This window comes from Calliopsis andreniformis, chromosome 8 (genome assembly GCF_051401765.1).
Source record: "Calliopsis andreniformis isolate RMS-2024a chromosome 8, iyCalAndr_principal, whole genome shotgun sequence".
Lineage (NCBI taxonomy): Eukaryota > Metazoa > Arthropoda > Insecta > Hymenoptera > Andrenidae > Calliopsis > Calliopsis andreniformis.
Genome location: NC_135069.1, coordinates 11,253,837 through 11,269,833, shown reverse-complemented (window position 1 = coordinate 11,269,833; position 15,997 = coordinate 11,253,837). Strand labels below are relative to the sequence as shown.

Here is a 15,997-nt window from a genome sequence, read left to right as displayed (position 1 = left end):
GTTATTCGAAAGCAATTGAGTCAATGTTAAGCAATACAATACACGGGTAATAATGGACTGTGGGGTGAATCTGGTCCCAGTGTGTCCCCTACGCGAATAGGGTGGGATACGTCGACCTTTTGGATTCTACGTGGGGCAAAAGCGCGCAGATGTAACGCGACAACAAACAGCCCCGATAGATTGCAATGCTTCCCTTGAGAGTTTGTTCGTAAAATTGTAATAAGCTTCGGGATTTCTTCGATTCCATGAAGTCTTACTTTATGTCCTAAACACATAAATAACGTAACCAATTTGTAGGCAGAGATTTAGGAACTTTCTTTAACAAAGAATTTAACTGTGACCACTTATGTTCTTTTTAATATCTTTAAATGTAGGAAATTTGCATACATCTTCATATATTTAATTGAAGACGTAGAAATTTACTTACAATTAGCGTTGTAACAATAAGTAAAACCGCAGGTTAAAAAAATTAAATTCTATAATCGAGTTTGTTATTAGTTGTACATTATCAGTTATGAGTTTGCATAAATTGTATTTTGTTTAAACAAACTGTTTGAGATGTGTATAATATCCACTTGCTTTTAATTTTTTTTAAATATTTATTTTACTGGTTAGAGCTTTCTAATTGGCAAACTGCTTAATTCTTTCTAATAAATTATGTTTCTTATTGAGTATAGCCTGGTCTAAAGGCTAGATTATGTTGTATGAATGTGTGCAGAATATTCAGGGTTTAAGAAGTTAATTATCAATTAATTACTTTGAGTTTACAATAATTTCTTGAAACATGTGTAGTAAATAAACTCAAATATTCACTATATTGTTTTTTGTTATACCAATGTGATTAAAAATGACGTTAATTAATAAGTATGCTTTCTTTGTATCTAAAGTACAGGTATGATATTCAAAGATATGCTATAATTAAATCTTCCTTTAGGTATAGTAATACAAATATCAAAACACAATAAAGTATCTTCCACATAAGTACTTTCATCGCGTACTCTATATTAATTTTACTATTTGCAGTGCGTTCCACACGGTACGCGAGCTACAATAATATAAGAATTTTTGTCTAAAAAAAGTCAAATACCAATCTACTCAGTATAACGACGCTCATGCCCTTTTTCTGTCGTTACAGTGTTTTGTGAATTCCTCTCGAAGATACAACGTACTACGTGTTTACCGCAGCCTGCACGGAGGAAAGGAATCGTTGGCTCGCTCGTTGAAATTCCAGCCAGTTAAAAGGTGCGTGCGGATACATCGATGATCTCCCAGGAGGACAGGGAGACTAATGTGTCGTTGGGTCGAAATAGAAGCCGCTGTGGTTTGTGAAGTTTATAATCTAATACGTGTACCCTCGGCGGCCGCAAAACACTGAGTGCTCTCGCCGCGAATGCGACCACTTTTGCGACCGCATATCGCCGCTCTCATAATCCGATTATATCGAATTACTCGCGTACCATCGGTATCGCTCCACTCACTACGTACGAATCGATATACCTCTCGACATGAAACGCATCCATGCGACTTTGATCGAGGACACACGAGCGTGCCGCGAAACATGTCTCTTCGCGCAAAGTACTGTCTTCCGTGGACGATCGTTTTTGTAAAAATGATGGGAATATGCAGTCCTTCTCTAAGGAAAGTTACATTCATATGAGTCTAGTCCTCTAGTTTAGAAGCTAAGTTTAAGTCAACTTTTAGCTATACACGTGGACTTTTTTAAAAAATATTTTGTAGATGTATAATTAGTTTAGTGTTCCTTCCTTGTGATTGCTTAAATTGGCAGAGCATTTACTAATGCAATATACATACGTATTTTCGATATCTTTAAATTATACAATGCAAGTATACAAAGATCATGTAGTGTCTATATAATATATAATATATATAATTGATTTTTTTTAAATTAAAGACATAAACATCCGCTATCTATTATTTTTCGAAAAATCCATACCTTTGGCAATGGCTCGAACAAAAATAATCAAACTTTACAGATTAAAGATTAACTAGGCTAAAAGTACCTAATCTTAAGAATGTTTTTTACTCTTTTTAACAATGAGACAAAGTTGAGAATTAGAGATTTTAAATTTTTATAATCCGGCATTGCACAGTTGAGACAATTGAGACTTTCGGATGTCCCTAAGCTCTGTCAGTATCAGGGCGTTATTTGAACCCTTGATAGAGTTAGTTATAATACTTATGGGACGTTGGAAAAATTCTTCCAAAAGGACACGACTTACACTCAAAAATCTCAACAGAGGAAACCTAAAAATTATAAGTTTGAGGACACTTTAAGGTCATATATTTGATTCAAGATTTTAGAAATGATATTGGACAATGGACTTAAATGGACCCATGCAGGCACAGCATGGCTGTAATTTGAAAGCTAAATTAAATGATAAGGATTAAAATACTCTATCCTTTAGAACCATTTCAAACACACATATTTCCCAACAGAAGTTTAGGATTCTATCCCATTTTGTGCACAAAATGTATTCCTATTTTACTACTACAATATAGAGAATATGTTTCCTAATTTGAATACTCTATCTCTAAAAAAATCGTAACGCAGTTAATTATCAAGTTTCTCGAATTTTAGTTTAAAGAATTTTAGTCAAACATACGTAGGTAAAACAAATACCGAAATACTTGAAACTTAATTTTCATTGATTCTAATTGCGCAAATCTGGTTCTAAAACAATAGTACAAGAAACAATTGTTGATTTCATATCAAGGGATCAGAGAAATAGAACAAAAAGATTCAATTTCATTCCTTCAAAAAGACATCGTTCGTTCGCAGCCTATTCACACCTCGAAAAATTAATAGCGAATTGCTTTCAGATCGATATATGCAGCCAAAATGTAACTCTGCAGTTTCTCTCTTGGTTGGAGTAACGTTGGTCACGTGTGCATGGCACGTGTCAGGAATATTTCAGGGCACGTTATTCACGCAATGACAGTAGAATGAATCGCAGCACGTGTTGCCTACCATTTGACTGATATCCTTGGTGTGTATAGCTAATCTTGGTCAGGCCGTGGTAAGAGGAAAACGAAATTGTTCAATTGTAGGTAAATACGATCGTCGACCTCATTCCGTTTCAGACGGATTACAAAATGTTTATTGTTGGATGTAATAATTTCGATAAGTGCTAGGAATTAATATTTTATACCTACAGAGGAGCTGAAATTAAATTTTTCTCAGTTCTGCGATATTCGGTTTTTGCGTTTGGAAAAATTATTAGGTGGGTTGAATCCTGTAGTGTTATAGGGTTATTATCACTTTAATTTTGCAAGAACATTCAATTTCTCCATTATTCTTGATTTACGATATCTTTGTAGTTATGTATATCAAATGAAACTGAAAGGTAGCTATAGGAAGAAACCAATAAAAAATAAACATTAACAAAAAATGAACTTTTAAACATTGAAACTTGAATACTTTTCTATGTTTGCAAATTAATCTACTTTTGAAACTTAGGCTTTTGGACTCACGTTTTTTATTTTCCCTTGAAGCTAAAATCATGCTCGGTGTTTATTTACTTACACAATGAATTATGTGCAATAATTATTTGTCCATCATAACTATTAAATTTACATCACAATAACTTGTAACTACCTATTTCCCTATAAATCATTTTTACACTTTTAAATTCTGTTGATTTATTTCTTACACCTTTCAACTATTGGTTGGGTATGTGTTTGTTTAAACTAATATCCTGTGTAACTAATGCCCAATTTTGAAAGTCACTATCCGCGTATAGACTGGCGAAGAAAGTGATTGTAAATTATAGACAGAAAGAATTGAATGACTCACCGTCGTCGGTACGTTTTCTTTTGATGCTGTTGCCATTGGGGTCCTGATGGTGAGCCGGGATTCCCAAGATACCGCTGATGCTGTAAGCGTTAGGAGCAGTGGCAGCGGGATGACCTGCTGCTGTTGCAGGTGCATGGGCTATCACCGATACGGAACCACCTGATCCTGGCTGACCTTGTTGCTGACCTTGCTGCTGCGCCTGCTGTTGCTGATGCGCATGTTTCGCCTTCTCCGCCGCTTTGTTCCTTACGATTCTGCGGACAATAGATTGTAATGTATAGAGTTACCAGTTACTAAAATAGCTACAGGGGATTTAATCTTCTTATTAAACATGTTGCATGGTAATGGAACTAAAATTACGTCTGAACAATTACACTGCTTTTGAGTTAGGTTGGAGCATGAAGTTGTTGAATAGGCATGTGCAGTTCCTCTATTCTAAATATTTAGAACATAGTGTGGTTTAGCTTTTTACCTGGACTGTTGATATGGAGTTTGGTAGACTCCGTTTGATATAATTTTTATTAGTGAAAGACTTCCTAATGAAAATTGTGAATATATGGCATAGCTAGGTTCTACATTACAATTCATATTCTAATTTTATAAGTGCTTGATATCAATAATATCAGGTTTTATAGGTTTCAGTCAAATTCTCTGTAACTTAAAATAAAAGTATATTATTTCTTTACACTGTATGCTCATTAATTCTCTAGACTCTACACCTATCGTTCCTGTTATATGATCCTCAACATTCTATTTATAGCTGGGAACAGTCGCGTTTAAGGCTACGAGGAATGCGTGTTCTATTCGTTACAACGCGAAATCTGAGAAATAGTATCATCTATTGATTCTATGACATCCCTCAGATCCCAACTCATTTGATCCTAGCTAAATCTCATTCACGCGATTCTAGTTTTTCTCGCCAGTAACAAGAAGTCACCAGATATCCATCCATCGATCAGCGATTACAAAATGATTAATTACAATTACTCCAGTGACTTTGCGAAGAATCAAGCTACATAGTGCATATATCACGTTTTATGGTACCCAATACGTATGTAAACACGTATTAGCATCAGAACTCCTATAGGTTTGCCTTCCTATAGATGCAGTGGTCTGAGTGTGCCTTCATCTTCGATATGGAGTAACTACATGACTCTGCGGAACGGTTACATATCATAATCGCATCAAGGAGTCTGCAGACGTCAAGCAGCTATAACGAAGCCTCGTGCCCCTCTCTCATCGGGCCACCATCTAGCTGTGTACCGACTACTTATTATCTATGATATATTGTGCGTGCGGTTTCAATGGTCAACCATACCGATGTCGGTATCAATTATCTCGGTGAATATTCACGTGGGCGTTGTTAATCTCCTTGCGTGTAACTTACTATCTACTGTTATGCTTTACGGAAAAGTTAGCGCAAAGTGCCGCAAAGCGTCGATGACTGGCAAGTATAGTCTTTTGGGCTTCGCCGAGTTCTTAGAACGTAAGTGTTAGTTAATAATAGCTATAGAGAACTGTTTACGAGCTTCTATAAAATTTTATATAAGGCATAAGGTGGAGAATGCATTTGAATATAAAATCTACGATTATAAGGTAAAATGACCTAAGTCACATATACTTTTTCTATTTTTTTAATTGAGGATTAGCGTTGCAACGACATCTAAATCATTGGTGATGTAAACTGATATAATTGGGGATATTTAAATGGAATTGCCAAGGGGTTTAGTACTTTGAATAAATTTAAGGATGTGGTTTCCTGCATTACAGATGAATTCATGCAGTGAGTTCGGGAGTTTGGCCTGATTTTGAGTAGTTTCATGGTTTTTATAGGATATCAATATGTGTTTTAGGGTTAAGGGTATTGGTGTGTGTCACAGTAAGGTGGAGGTGTTTTCTCTGAGAGACATTCGTATAGGATTCTCGTGTGGCCAATGTGGATCCTGTTTAGAATGACTTGGTGTCTTCTATTGGAGAATCTTCTCACTTCACATGTTTCTTTTCGATACATTGGTATTTAAAGTTTCCGATTTGAATACTGTTTTATTAACATGTGTCTTCTTGAACTCCTATTTTTAAATAAAAAAATTCTTTTGATGCCCCTTTTTTCTCAATTACAAATTCTATACTTTAGATCTCTAAAAAGGCCCTAACTCAAATTTGTTAAAAATGCAACGTAAGTCGTTTTGCCTTTCAGTCGCCATAAGAAATATTCTCGCCTAGTTTCGCTAAATGAGAGTAGTTCCAATAGTAATATTAATAACAACCTTTCTACTGCTATCATTTTTGTTTATAACCTTCAGAACATTTCGATTCGTAATAGGTCAGTGGTTTAGCTACAGGATTAGCCAGTGCGTAAAGGATTGACATTAAGTGCTTCGTTTCTGTCGTGGATGTGTTTGCAGGCTAGGTAATCGTGGGGTTGCGAGCTACGGCGATCAATCAGATGACACCTGTTGCCCAATCTCCCTGGTTCGTTCACCACTTTCACCAATTCACAACAATTAGCAACGATCCTTATCAGGGTTAGACTGTGGGGTAGTCGGATACCAATGGCCCTAAATCATTCACCAGACACTGGTATCTTGGTAGCGAATGTTCTTCAGTTTACTTGGAGTGTCTAAACTTCAACAGTGAAACATTTTTTTGATATATTATTCATCGAACTTAATCATACTTTGACTTTAAACGAGAAAATAGTTTACCAAAGCATAAGAGAACCTTAAGGCGTTCACTGTAGAAAAGAAGACTACACGTTTCTTCTTTTTTAATTGTTTCAACGCGAGAGTTTTTGATTTACTGTCGGTGAAAATCCAGACTGCTCTAGGGGCGATGGAAATCAGACGCGTGGCTTCCGTGAAATGCAGTAAAACGTAACGGTCTCAACCGTGGAATAATGAGCATGATCAACGATCTAATAAGTGCAACGACGCTAAAAGAGAGTGTTCGTACAACAGGTGCAGATTTTATCGACGTACAGATGGCGCGAACCGTTGCCGCACGGTGCCTCGAGAGCCGAATATAAGGAAGCTTTTCGCTGAAACTCATTGCTCGAGCCATTCCTGTCTTCTAATTAGCATTGCGTTTGATGTGCTCGTTCGTTATCGATGCATTTACAAATATTGAGGACCGTTAGCAATTCAGTGCAACGCGTTGCATGATTTATGTAATTCTACGACTGCAAAATTTATACTGGACGCAACCTATTTAAAATTCTTCGGGCGCACAATAGTTAAGGAAATTATTGGAACGGCGGGATGACCAAAAATTTTAGTAAAAGAAGACTACACGAGGCATCGTGCTCTATTGATGAAAATGTTATGCTCGTTGGAGTAAGGTATTTAAAATTTGTTTAAATTAGAATGCTACAAATAAGAGTGTAGCTGTGAGTACATTGAGATATGTTTATTTCGAAACGAAGTTGATGCATGTCAAGTGGCAAAAATTGACAGGTGATCTCGTGTTTCTCAATGACGATGATTCTTTTTGAAATTGAGTGTGTCATAAGACACCAAGGTAGTTGCCTGATATATATTTCAATATGTATACACGCAGTTTTATAGAATGTTTATTGTGACAATGTCTCATTGTTTGATAATAACACGCATGTATAGAGAAGTAGACAAAAGAATTAATACGCAATACTTATTATAGACATTCGAATGCTTACATTAATGAATATATGCTAATAAGTGAATTGCAACGTAATGGATCATTTTTACAGGGTAAATTGTTCACTATTGTATCGTTCGACAATTCTTGTGTATATTTAGTGAATAGATAGACTACTCACAAACTCGTAGAGCCAAAGAAAATGAAACGATTTCACAAAAAGAGGAGTAAAATCCATTTACATTCAAAGCAATTAATGGTAGCAGTAAAATTTTTTATAATTATAAATGGGTCTTGAAGATAAGCGAATACCAGTAGAATTAAATTTTAATATTTAACCATCGATGAAATGATTTTTTTGTTCTTTGTTGAATTCTTCAAAACCAGGTCTTCCTTTCTTTGTGTTTTCTCCACCTTTTTTTATGTTCCACCTAAGTATCAAATGTCTCGTTTCTTTTTTTAGCATTTTTTACTCGATTTATACATCGATACAAATCATCAATCAATTAAATTTAGGCATCTATAAATACCTTTTTTTAGCAGTAAAAGGATAAAGATAGCAGTAAAGGCTTCCTTCTACATCTGCTTTGTATCATTGCAAATGGAATGGAATAATTAAGAATGTATTTTTATTACAAGAATCAGGTTTTCTAAATAGTCTGTGCAAAATACAATTAGTAGGTATTACTATTTTATTCGTTCTATATCCTCAATCTAGGAAGATTTGTAAAAGATTTTACACTGTCTGAAACATCTGGCAAGAAGACAGAACAATCTGTCGTCGGCGAACAATATCCAACACCAGAAGAGCTATTGTTTCAAATATGTATCATGCTAAAATTTTGAAATTTTATCGTTTTTATTCAATATTCCTGAAAATACTCCTATCCAAAATAGGTTTGAATTATTCAGACTATTTTAGATTATAGGTAAATCTAGTTTCAAAAATTAAAAAAATGTTCCAATTTTTTATGAATAAACATAGGACATGCATATATGTATAAATTAGTGTTTGTACCAATCTAGATCAGAAACATTTTTCTTGAAAATCTGAAAGGAAATCTAAAAATGTTTATTTTTAATAGCAAGTAATTTCCCTACTTGTTATTATATCTTACATTATCTATATAACATTAAAATAATTAATATTTAAATTAACACATTCAAGTCAGGGATCATTCTACTTTTGGCCTCCAAAGTAGAATGTTTGCTTAATCGTGTCACTTATTCTGTGTGCTCAACTACATTCTTCTAATACTTTCAATAATGTTTCTAATTTGAATTGAAGTTTCATCAAGTCGCTACTAAAACATGAAAGAGAGTAGAACTGTCGCTTTTAGGAAAATCAGATAGCGGTTTCCATTCACTAAAGTGGTCGAGGAAGTTCACTAATCGTTCAAAGGAATTTCTTCTTCCTTTTCAACATTCTCTTTGATTTCTCTGTAGCTTTTCTGTTATTCACGGCATTATAAGGCATTAGAGCAAACAGAGGTGGCGCTTGGTGGAAGGCTGAGTAGAATTATGAGGGTAAAGCGTGTTGAGGGGGCCACGTGGGAAGAAGCTATGCCTCCCCTGGCGCCATCAAATCGTTCCCCAACGGCCACTCCTGAGCTAAGCTGTTCGACTATCTACTTTGCAGTGCCACCAACCACTCTAAAGTCATTTTTCCTTGGCCTTCGACTTAAGTATATGGATATTGTACGAGTTCCATTTAAATCGCGATTCCTTAAGCAGATTAATGGTTTTTCATGTTTTAACAAATTTAAAATCCAGTTTGTCTAATTACTATAATACATGTCCACTGACTTCTATAGCTTTTTTCAAATTTTTATATTATGTCTCTGGATTCTGTTACACATTTACAAAATGAATCTACCATTTTTGATATCACTGTTTTGGATGGTAGTGTCCAATTCTTAATTCGTTGAATTTTTAGATTAGCAAACTCTATAATACACACATACGAACGATGTTATATGAAGCAGAACAATTAATGACATCGGGATATGTATTTTAAGGTACTTCCTCTTTTCATAGCTTCTTAGGACCAACGTGAAGTCATAAGCTACGTGAAGATGTTCCGAGAGTAAAAGCAGAATAGTTGGAACGGTGGCATAGGATGGGTTCAGCCGTGCCACGGCTCTGGAACCACAAACTTTAATGTTGGCATTACTTTTATGCGGAACTTTATGCCAAGTATCCCATCAAATATATGACCCGCGCTCCTGCATGCTTCCCGAGGGACGAGCACCTTTCCTCCCTCCCTCCCTCTTACACTCCACCAACCTGCGTTCCTCCACGCAGCTAAATTATTGCGAATAAAACTTTATACTCAAATTACCTCTACGCCAACTTTATCGCATTTCACCGCTAAAGCCGCTGCTTCTCCTGGCCTTCGCTACCCCCCTGACAGTTTTCCCCGTCGTAGGGGTTGGTGACTGAGTGGTCTTAAATTTTCTGTCATGAATTGCGCTTTATTTCTCTGGATTAAGTGCCAGGCTTATCTTCCCGATTCTTATGAAGAATTTTCAAAATCACTGGTAGCCTGGTGACGTTTCCTTTCAATGATTTAGGGTCAGCGTCAATCTTTTCTTTATTTCTTTAGACGAGGTAATTTCTTAGTTGTTGCAGGAAGTTAAGTTAGAAAGCTCGATTGTCGTTTGACTGTTAGCCAGGTTGCAATATTTGCACCATTTCTCGAGAAGACCAGAAACTTAATCTACTTGCCCGATTGTGGCTTCATTCGTGGTGTTAATGCGGGCTTTAAAGTTATTACATCCTATTATATTCCAGAGAGGATTGCGGGGGATTTCAGGTGGTTTTCTAGAATTTAGCAGTCTCGGGCCAGATGCTTCGACCGTATAGCATCAGAAGGGAACTCCCTCCTTTCTCTTCAATCTGAAGTCAAGGAAAGAGAGGCAAGATGGAAATGGTAACAGGGTTGGAGAGAAGGAAAAGAGGGTCAGAGTGCGAGAGAGTCGCAGAACTATTCTGTCGAGCTGTAGACACAATACGGGACTCGCTCCACGGCCATTGTACGCCCTTCAGAGTCACACAATGGCTGGAAAAGGTGTATCCTGATATTCCACCACCTCTCGAGAGGCTGTAATATACCCCGAGCGTGCTGTAGTTGCCGTTTCTCAGTATAGCACGGTGTGATTCTTGAACAAAAGCTACTCTCGAGGAAGCGAGGTTTACCATTTCTGCTACGAGGGTTATCTTTTTCTTTGGAGTTAATTATTTTCGGGAGCTCTCTTTGCGATACTTTAAGAGTCTAAATCAATCGACAATTGAAGTGAATCAAAGATGCTTCTTAGAGTGAGTGGAAAACCTGTGCAAGTTCAAAAACAATATTTTAAGGTATCTGTGGCTGTAAGGCAAAATGACCCATGTCATATTTTGAAGAAGTTCAAATTAGGGTCTTAATTGAGATCTAGAATATAGAATATATATTTGAAGAAAAAAGAAAGATCAGTAAAACAACATTTTTACTTAAAAATAAGGAACAAGGTTTCAAGAAAACATAAGTTCATAAGGTAATATTGAAGTTGAACATTTTAAACACCAATATCTAGAAAACAAAACCTGTGACTTAGGCCATTTTGTCCTATGACCTCATATATTTTATCCCAATCTGTAGTTCTGTACATTTTGCATATGTGGATCCTAGAACCAGAATGTATTAAGGCACTTCTTTTCCGTATGATTTAATACATTTTGGTTCTAGGGTCCAGGATATAGTTTTGAGATTCAGCCACATTATTATTTAACAATAGTTAATTATGGAATTGTACTGTTCTTCAGCTCACCGATTCAATTCATCAGGGATGAATCCATCTTTCAACTTTGTGAAATAAATATTATTTACTCTACTAGGTCCCAGATTAAATTAAAATGAATTAAGGTATCAGTTTCATTAGCTGTTCATTGCTATCATCGAAGCCATAAGACTTTCCTTCAGCCTGGAAGTTGCTGAATGCATACAAAGCATAGAAAGCTATTGGTAGATTGAATCAAAGCAGAGCATCGTGCTGGTGTGATACTGCAGGACCGCACCGCATCATTTTGATGAAGTGTCCCCTCTCGTACCAGGGACGAGTATATTATTATATTTGGGGACGTAGTTCGCATTGTCAAACAGCAGCTGTCTGCTCCGTACACACAACTATATTAACTGTGACATCGTACAACCACTGTAACGGAGCCTTGAGTGTATGTGTTCACGTGTAGCGACTGAAGCCATGTTTGTGTGTTTGTTTGCGATGCCTGGCGTACGAGCAACAAAAGGTGTTCTTCCAACAATGCCGCCGACGAATCAACAGTCACGAGGATCCTCCAAGCACAATGCAACACATGATTTATAATATGCCGCCTCGATTGACACCTTTCACCCCCCTACATCGAAGTCAAAGGATATAGTCTATCTACAACCTATTATACATCTTGAAGCTCTAACATTTGGATGCACTTAGTAATCCTGATCTTACTAAAATTCTCCCCCATAGAATCACTTAAACCTTAAATTAACCGAGCATTTGCTCTTGTAATCTGCTTTGTAATTTTAGGATTACAGTAATTCGAGACTGTAAATTTTATTGTGTACCCAAAGACTTAATGTAATTAGTTTTTAAATTTTAAACTATTTGTAAGGTTGTCATTATTTTTACTCTTTTGACTGTTATAGTATAATATTATATACATCTGTATTTGTCCTTTTACTAATGGGTCATCTATCCCATAAATAAATATATTATTATTGCTAAGGGTCAAATTTTAATCCTACTAGTTTTTTTTAATTTCTCGATGTTTTGAGTTCTCCTGAGTCTAAAAATACCACAAACCGAGAAGTAACTTCTATATGCATAGATATGTGTGTGTGTGTGTGTGTGTTGACGTCTATTTTACTTTATATCTGTGGACTAGCTTATCGGAATTTTATGAAATTTTTTATAGCGGCTTCTATATAATATGAGGCATTGATGCTATTAAAGTTTCAAAAAATTTGGCTAAGAGGGAAGAGAGATGCGGGAGTGTGAATTACCATACCTCAAAGGGGATTGAAGTTATAAAAAGTTTTATCTTATCAAGTTTTTAGTACGTCATGGAAAAATACTAGTGGTCAAACAATTTTTTTTTCAAATATCCCCATCCTCACCCCCAAAAATAAAAAAAATGCTGAGTTCTGATAAAATGTTAAGCTCTCATTTAAGTTTTCCTAAGCATGACAGTTTTCTAAAATTCTTATTAGCCGTTTCATTATCTATGAAATAACTGATAAAGGTGATTGCAAGTGAATTAATTAAAAGTGAAAAGTCTAGATGGAGCATATATGTCTTCACAGTTTCAAATCATGCTGTTGTTAAGAGATAACAAATGCGTCGATCGGAGTGTCAGCATATGAGCCGCGCTAGCTGACGTCGCCATTTTGTGCTACGCTCGATTACTACGTATATTACGCTAGTCATGCGCTGTACAATAATATTCGATTAAACTTCTCTGTGATTACTTCATTGCAAATTGCCGATTAATCTTCGAATATTTGATGGTTGATTAACTGTCAATCATTGGCGTCATCGCGCTATTAAACGCGTGTTTCCACGAGTCATCGTGCACTGCATAGAAATCCTATCTTTCCCTCGTTAGTAATATCGGCATTGCAATAGTTCTCCTGTTAGTCATGCTAGTGTTGCTGCATCGCAATGAAACCCATTCAATGCTTTCACTGCAGGATATTAACTCACCTTTGAATTTCCTTAACGGTCTCCTTAATTAGACCATCATAGTATTTTCTTTACCATCGCTTGCTTCAGATTCACTTTCGTGTTTGCTCTTACAAATCTATCTACGTATGATTATTCATAAACTCCATTCCTCTTCAAACGTAACAAAAATCAATAAAATGTCGGAATATTGAGTTGTAAATAAATGATCACAAAAAGGACAATCTCTATAGGTAGCATAACCTAGAACCTTCATATAGACTAAGTTGCACACGGTCATTAACCTTTAGACGTCCGGGATGGTCCATAGAAGAGACACTAACAATAGGTAACTACCTTTTTGAAATTATTAAATGAACCACTTATTTTAAAAAAGGTTAAAGTTCATTTTCTTTTATTTTGATATAATGAAGTGCTCGAGCTTCCATTAAATGAAAAATTCTAGTAACATCTATTTACTTTGTACAAGTCTCTATTAGTTTAAGTAGATCTAAATTCATTACAGGTACAAACAGCTTTTTGTAAGTTAACTAGACCACTATCAGAATGAGCGAATGTTGAATTTCTACGCCAGTATATAACCAAGAAGAAAGTTTCTTCTAAAGCTTTGGGATTAAAAACGGATAATCTCCATTGTCCAATGGGACAGTTTGATGGTGTCCAAGTAACTTTGGTATTCCCGTTCTCGTCGAAGAACAAAAGGGGTCGAGTATTATAGACTGGTAGAGTACGCGGCCATCCGGTTTCATTGCGATTCCGTCTGTCCTCTGACGTTTCCACGGCAACCTGGATTGCGTATCTCGGCCCGCGTGATGGTCCTCATCTTTATCTTTCCCGTCATTGTTGCGGTTTTCGTCGTTCTGTCTGTCGTCAGCATCGACGTTCAACCCCTGAAGTCCCTCTCTCGTATCATTTCTCCCCGTTCAGTGGCAGGGATACTGAGGATCCGTAATTGTAACTTCATTTGAGGCTAATTTCGGCCAAGGGGGGTATGATGAAACGCGGTAATAATTGCATTATCCAGACAAAGGATGGTTATGGATACGCGCCGCCGCTACCGTCGCCGCTCCCAACGTGGAGCGTCATCACCGGATCCTCCGCCCAACCCCGAGGGTGCTCTCGGATAAGGTAGGAGGGGCTGTCTCTTGCTCGTTCTGCAAATATGGCTGCTTTAACGAAACTTCAGCAGCATAGTGCACCATATTGTTTCCTTCCAACCGCGTGTGCAACTTTTAACCACCAGCGGGACAGAGATGTACTTCATCTTCCCCATTGTCTTGACGCGTTTGTTCATTGTATGTACTTTACTAAAGTTCGATGAGAAGTTGATGTGAAATTGATTTCACATTTATTTCGACAGCGATGTTTAAGACAATTGTTTTTACCGAATTAATAAAAAATGGGAATATATACTAGCTTCTAGAGTATTTGTTTGAATAAATTTATATTGATTGATGTTAGTAAAAGTGTAGTTTGAAGTTAATGTCATGGATGCGAGGAGGGTATTTCTGTTTGGGTCATAGATTTAATGAAATATACACATTATTAAAGCGTTTGTAGGATTGTACGAAATTCCTGATGGGTAACATTTTCTATTGAATTCTCCAAATTAATAGAAATTAACATTTCAAAGTATACGTTAATAAAATCTAGTATTTTCAGAGTATCCTAAAACGAAATGATTGATGTTTGACGATACGACTTTTACAAGCTTAGACTTTTACAATCTTAATGCTTTTTGAAGTATGTTAGCTTTTACCACAATTGTCTTGAACATTTATAGTATAGTGCCTACTTAACAGTCACAATTCTTGCACAAGTAGCAGTCACATCTTATCCCTACCAGTTTTAAGATCTAGTTTTATACAGTAAGCGATAATCTACTACGAATAGATATTTACAATTGCTATCCACAGCAGTGTCCTTAACTCTACTTCAATCGAAAATAGCTGCAATAGTGTTTTGAATCTATGACCAACAATAAAAGAGTTCCACTCTGTTTCTAAAAGTAACTATGGAAGTTTGTCGTCAGCTATGGAAACTATGGAAGTCAAAATCAATCTGGTAACACTTAAGAAAGTATTTTGCTACTTATCAGATTCTTCATTGCCAATTGTTTAGTTCAACAAAACGATCCACGTAGATGGCAAACAAACTGTTCCTCCTAAACCCTATGTTCGAAGAGGCTGATCAGACACATCCAGGCGTCATGTTTCAGCAGAACTGAGAAAGTATACTTGGGGTAACCTGTACAGAGAAGTACGTCGTCAACCATAATATATATCAACAGTACGAAAGGGGGCCAGAAGGTGGTCCTCTTCATCCCTGAGAAACGCGCAACGAATACCGATTCGTCAACCACCACGAGAGGAGGGTTCCTTGCGCGGAGTCGATGGAATGGTAAATAAGGCAGTTGGTAGGCAGGCGTTATTTATGGGGACGTAATTTAATAACCGAAAGATGAACAGGGAGATACTTGTGTCGCCGGGCGGAAGGCCGAAAGTGGCATGAAAGTGGCAGCCATCCTATTGGCCATCTTTGTCTCTGGCGGCGTCGCGGAGAACAGCCGGCCATATGGCTTGGCTGTTCCTGCGCTGCTCTAGGCACTTGGAGGTTCCGGGGGTGCGAAATGATATGGAAGTAATGGAGAGCAAAGCAGATCCCGTTGCTTCTCAACGGGAGATTGACCCGTACGATAGTGGAAAAGGAGAGTGGCGGGTTAGTGTTCGACGAAGAGAGCGATGACAGATTGATACAATTCCATCGAGATTCAACTCGACAGATTTCCTACCAACTGTTGTTGCTTTGCTGATCATTGCGTCGAATTAAAGTTACGGGGGTGAATTGATGA

At 36.8% G+C, this 15,997-nt stretch overlaps 1 protein-coding gene across 1 annotated transcript in view; it reads right to left on the bottom strand.

Moving 5' to 3' along the window:
- Sv (paired box protein shaven) overlaps positions 1-15,997 on the bottom strand; it is a 155,414-nt gene that overhangs the window by 8,873 nt on the left and 130,544 nt on the right. Inside the window, exon 5 of the mRNA XM_076383307.1 lies at positions 3,815-4,068. Within this exon, the coding sequence (XP_076239422.1) occupies positions 3,815-4,068 (254 nt within the window). The remainder of the gene's footprint in view (positions 1-3,814; positions 4,069-15,997) is intronic.